This window comes from Condylura cristata, unplaced genomic scaffold (genome assembly GCF_000260355.1).
Source record: "Condylura cristata isolate star-nosed mole 26May11 unplaced genomic scaffold, ConCri1.0 scaffold00022, whole genome shotgun sequence".
NCBI classification, from domain to species: domain Eukaryota; kingdom Metazoa; phylum Chordata; class Mammalia; order Eulipotyphla; family Talpidae; genus Condylura; species Condylura cristata.
Genome location: NW_004567123.1, coordinates 28572628 through 28578134, shown reverse-complemented (window position 1 = coordinate 28578134; position 5507 = coordinate 28572628). Strand labels below are relative to the sequence as shown.

The window sequence follows — 5507 nt, the reverse complement described above, 5'->3', positions numbered from 1 at the left end:
CCTGCCAGGCCCTGGCTGTTCTGCTCACGCCCGGCATCTCTGCGCTGAAGAGAACCATCCTCACCCCAAGTCAGAAGTGCCAGTGCCCGGCGAGGTGTGAGCTAGTCTCAGGGAGACCTGGGCCCAGAGAGGGGTCCTGGGGCCCCATGCATCTCCCCAGCCTTGGTCCTTGCCTCGCCTGGTCCCCATTGTGCTGGTGAGAAGGTGAGGAGGAAACAAACACTGGAGTGGCAGGAGCCCCCCCCCCCTCCAACAGTGAGGCCAGACCCCTGAGAAGCTGAGAGGCCAGAGAGTGAAGGCCTGTGGCCTGTGGCAGGGCCGGCTCCCTGTGGCCACCCCTGTTGGCTTCTGCTTCACCGTGGTGGCCCCAATCATGGCCTTGAAGGCCTGTGCTCACCTGCACCCCCTTTATCACCTACCAGTGTGGCCATTGTTGTGGAGGGGCCGGCAGCAGGCGCCCAGAGGTGACTCCAGAGCCTCCCTTAACCGACTGCTCCATCTTTGCAACGTCTTCATCCTCACGGTCTCGCTCTTCTAACCCAGGGAGCGTTGTATAAATGTAAAAACTGCCTATGGTCTTTGAGATTGTTAGTTAAATCTGTGGGTTAAAATATGAAGCAGGGAATTTGATGTTAAGCAAGGTGATTCTCAATACTTGGTTGGGTGTTTCGTTTGTTTACTTGTCAAACCACACCTAGCAATGTCTGTGTGTTAGACCTGGTTGGAACAACCCTTCCACTCCTTTATCTGAGTAAAGGAAATCTCATTAAAATACAGCCCAGTGGCCACCAGGGGGCGCTGCCACACAGCACAACTCTGTCCATTTCAGACCCCAACAGGTGGACCAATCCGGAAGGAAGGTTGCTTCTCTCCCAGCCATTCAGTCAAGGACCATCACCAACCTGAAGTCTGGCTTTCCCCCAGTGGATTTTCCTTTGGAAGAGCCCCTATTATTTTTTTCCTCCTCTCCAAAAATATGTTTCTCTCCTGTTAGTGGAATTTGCTTTTTTTTTTTTTTGGCTATAGCTTGCTTGTTCCAAATTGCAATTCCTTTGCTGTTCCTGAATAAGCCCATTTTTTGCTGGCAAAGTAACTGCCTATTGTATTTCCTAGGGAAAGTGCTGTTATTATACCCACTTTACATGCGAGGACATTGAGACCACGGAAGATTACTGTCATGACCTGAATCATTAGCAGAGTAGCTAAGATTTGAGTGTGAGCTAAGCTTGCATTTTACACCTCCACATGACGTGACTTTTTCCAAACCCTCTAGGTAGAGCTCGCTTTCTTTTCATCCACACAAAACCATAAGACATCGGTGATAGTGGTAGGACAGTGCTCGTTATGAAACATTTAAAATAAAGGTAAATAGGACTTTACCAAAGTCTTCACACAAATGTCAGAGAAAAGCAAGTGTAAAGATCTCCCTCCTCTCCATTCACCCAGCTTTCTGGGAAATGTGTATCTTGAGGGAGGGAGGCTCTGCCCGTTCCACAGCGTTCTGCTCTTATTACCTGAAGCAGAAAAGAAAAAAGAACATGCTCCCTGCATAGCATTTAGTGACAATGTTCTGTTTGCTTGAGGCAAAACTCATAAACCGGCACTAACAAGTCATGACTATATTCCCAGTCTTTGAAATCTATCCTGCTCTGTCTGCTGTGAAATGTTCCGAGGTTCCCAGGGACCAGTACGAAGGCCCATCAGCCACATAATTGCCAGCATTTCCAGCATCTTCAGAGGTAAGTTGGGGGTCAGAGTCTGGATCCTGAGGGGTGAACCTGCAAGTGCTTTCATTTAGGATCTGGTCAGATGCGTTCCCTGTCCAATTCAGGCCTCTGGATTGTTCCAACACTCTCCTTAATTTAGGGAAGAAATTATGGACCTTGTTGTTCCAATGAAGAAACTGAGATAGAGAACAGTGACCCCTCTAGACACTGAGCCCCTTTGTATGTGACATCCCCAGGAGGGCACTTGGCACTGTCCACAAGCATCCCTCTGAGACTGCATCCCCTGCTCGGGCCATGAGATTTCAACAACCCACAGGAGGAATGGTTAATTAAAAGAAAAGCGTGATTGCATTCTTCAGAAATGTCAGTGTTGGCCCTTCTGGTGGCGCAGTGGGTTAAAGCACAGCACAAAGAAGCTTAAGCCACTTCTGCATGAGTTCTATTCCTGCCTGCCCTGGAGGAGATCCACATGGTGTGGCAGACCTCTCCTGACCCGCCCGCTGCTCCCCTCAGCAGTGTACTTCGTCGATCTGCCTGTTCTACTCCCCACTCTGTCTCTGGGGAATCCTCTCACCACCCCTGCGCCTCTGGCCTGTACCCTAGTTCTGTATGCATAAATAAATAAATCTTAAAAAAAAAAGTCAGTGTTGTAGAAGACAAAGGACATTGCTGGGTGGATTTGTAAAATGGAATAAGGGTGACAGATGAGAATTCCTAGTAACACCCTCCCCACCATAAGGTAGAGAAATCCATGGACAATACTAATGATAGATGCAGTAGGGCCATGATCTAGGAAACAGAATTTAGGGGAAAAAAAAAACAGAGAAAGAGAGTCAGCCCCCCTTGGATGGTAAGGAGGTAAGTTCCTAAAACAGGGGAATCTAAGAAAGTGGTGCAAGAAGTATAAAGGACTTCTTGCTCATGTAACTTTGAAATTATTTCCAGATAATCTCTTTAAAATGTTAAAGCAACACATCATAGGGTCCAGGTGACGCAAATTTTAATCATCCTATTTTATAATTTTTCACACATGCTAGGAGGAGAATAAATTTAGCCCTTCTCAGGAGTTTTACACCTTTTAAAATAACTCAAGGTGTCGTGTCTGCTTTGAAGCATTGGAAGGGATTTCGGCCACTACATGGAGCTTCTCTTCTGCTTGGTTGAACATATTTGGGCAAAAATACTTTGTGGGGAATTGGCCCCTTGCAGGGGAAGGGGACAGCCATATCAGGGGGACTGTGATTAATGTGCCCTCAGATTTGGGCTTGCTTTGATCTTCCTTTTTGTTTGACTTTGGTGTGAAATTCCAGGGTGGGGTTACTCTGGAATGGGTAAAGAGTTGGGATTTTTTTTCTTTTCTTATTTTTAGTTAATTTAGAGTGAATTTTTTTTTGAACAATACTCCTCCTTCAGAGCCCCAAATCTCACCACCACTGCCTAAAACAATAGCTGTCATGATTTTTAGCTCCTAGACACCCTTTTTTTCTCCTTCACACTGACCTCAAACAAGAGATCTCTCTAGGAGCCTCCCTGGTGGCCTAGGGGTTAAATCTCAGCACTATCACCTTAATGGCCTGAGTTCTATCCTGTCAGGGAGCTGACCACAGAACAGGCAGATGAACTGAAATGTACTGCTGAGGGGAGCAGTGGGGAGACAGGAGAGGTCTCTTGTGCCATGTGGGTCAGCTCCCTGGCCTGGGGTCAAACTCAGACTGCAGTGGCTGTAGAGAGCTTCATAGTGCTGCACTTTAACCCCTTGCATCACCAGAGAGAGCCTTTAATCTTTTTTAAAAATGAAGATAATAACGGTTTGCAGCTCTGTATAAGCTTTGGGGTGCAGCCTCACACCTCACAACCGCACACTGTGTACACACCTTAACCACTAACTATCTTTTAAGAATTTTGTTATCTGGATTTAAATAATCTTTTCATCAAGGAAAGGCAACCCATTTAAAAAACAAATTTGCTTTCTACAAAAGAAAGGCATGTGTATGAGATGGAAAAATACCTTTGGAAAAGCCAGTGCCAGGCTGAGGGGCGTGCCTGGCATTGGGAGGTGGAGAGTAAGAAAGAATAAGTAGAAGACACAGGACAAAGACATCTTGAAGTGCTTCTTGCTTCACAAGTTTCTTTGCTTGTATCTCTTAATCTCTAGCAGAAACTGGGAAGGAAAGAAAATCCTGACAACATCTAGCTGGACACGTCCGCAGCCGGCACCATGAAGTTCTGGACGTCGGTACTGATGGCCTCCTTCTGTGTCACTCTATTGTCCGTGATGGGAGGGCTAAAGGAAAACTACGCCGGTAAGTGATGAGGCTGGGGCTGGGTTAAAGTGGGGTGGGGCGCTGTGCTGGGGACTCCTGACTCAGGACACAGCTTCCCCAGGCCACCTGTTAGAGAATCAAATATCTTTTCATGCACAGGGGTAAAGTCTTGTGCTGCTTCTTTCAACTTCGAGAATAGCATCGATGATCTTCCGACTTTTATGTAGAGTCCCTAAGGTCAAAGGATGTAACATTTTCCCAGGTCAGGCTATCTTTAGGGGGGAGGTGGACCCCAGTACAGAGCTGCTCGACCTTCTTGTCCTTCCGGAAGCTCTGTGTCCAGCTGTGTGTACTCTGGTGAGCACCAAGTGGGTCTTTCTTACTAGACAACGTTACTTTTAGTGACTTTTAGGGTATTTTAGAATGTGAAAAGGTAGAAAAGAGACATCAGGTGGGTCCTTAGTGGGGCAAAATTGGGGTGAGGGGAGGTCATAGGATAAGAAAATGAAATCAATGGAGAGGCCAAGAAGAGTGGGTGAGAAAAATAAGAATTCGGAGAGAAGTTGAGTCATTGCAGGCAGGTCAACAGCGAGGGGGAGAAAAGGGAGAGAATCCTCCTTGTGTTCCCTGACCCAGCTTCCCTCAGCATGAGCCGGGCTGGTTGTGAGGCCAGGAGGGCCAGCTTCGGAGACTGGCAGCCACATAAACGGAGACTGGGGGGCAGTGCTTGCCAACGCAGGGGTGCTTCAAGAGGGCCCAGAGATTGGCAACCCTGGTGGGACCCGTGGGAGCAGAAAAGGCAGTGGGGATTTGAGGTGTCCCAGGAGGTGGGTAGGTGTGCTGGGGGACTTGGGGTGCGGATTCTAGGAGGCAGTGGGGATTTGAGGTGTCCCAGGAGGTGGGTAGGTGTGCTGGGGGACTCGGGGTGCGGATTCTAGGAGGGGCTGTTCTATGAGCAAAGGACTTTTTCTCCTGGATGGCTCCGTGGCCCCTGTCAGCGATGACCATCTCATCTCCATTTTCAGACATTGAAATGATCATCGAGGAGTGCAGGGGAGAGGCAAATGTCCAGCAATGTGCCAAGAGGTGTTCGAAAACCTTCAAGTGTGCAGATGTGAACCATACGTGCTGCTGGACCCACTGTGGAAACATCTGCTTGGGAAGCGAGTGAGTTGGGAGGTGTGGGGGGCTGTGGGGGGCCGTGTCTTCACGGGCCCTGGCCCACCTCTTCTCCTCCTGGACGGAGGCCTGAAGGATCTTAGTTCCCAGGCACAGAAGTGAAGCCCCTAAATCTGGAAAGCAGTTCGCTGGCGAATGGACCAAGATGAGAGCTCCGTGCAGTCTCTCGCTCCTTGTCATCAGCGCCTGTGCTGGGCTCACTAGATGGCTTCACCGTTCGCGCGTTTCCAAGTGTTTGTCTCGGTGTCTAACCGATGCCCCATAGTCACGTTTTCCCATAAGCCGTTCTGGTCCGGCCAGGCCCAGAATCTCTGCCTTTCTCTGTTCAGTGAGGGAG

The 5507-nt window shown here is 48.7% G+C and overlaps 1 protein-coding gene across 1 annotated transcript; it reads left to right on the top strand.

Annotated features, from left to right (window-relative positions):
* The first annotated feature begins 3945 nt into the window (after positions 1 to 3945).
* On the top strand, positions 3946 to 5162 carry WFDC11 (WAP four-disulfide core domain 11). Its single transcript, XM_004687032.1, has 2 exons — positions 3946 to 4030; positions 5017 to 5162. The coding sequence occupies exons 1-2, from the start codon at positions 3946 to 3948 to the stop codon at positions 5160 to 5162; spliced, it is 231 nt and encodes a 76-aa protein (XP_004687089.1).
* Positions 5163 to 5507: the final 345 nt, after the last annotated feature.

Excerpts from the sequence above, each read along its gene's own strand:
- WFDC11 (XM_004687032.1), top strand. The coding sequence starts at position 3,946 with ATGAAGTTCTGGACGTCGGTACTGATGGCCTCCTTCTGTGTCACTCTA. Across the intron at positions 4,031-5,016 it reads GCTAAAGGAAAACTACGCCG|ACATTGAAATGATCATCGAG; the intron begins GTAAGTGATGAG and ends CTCCATTTTCAG.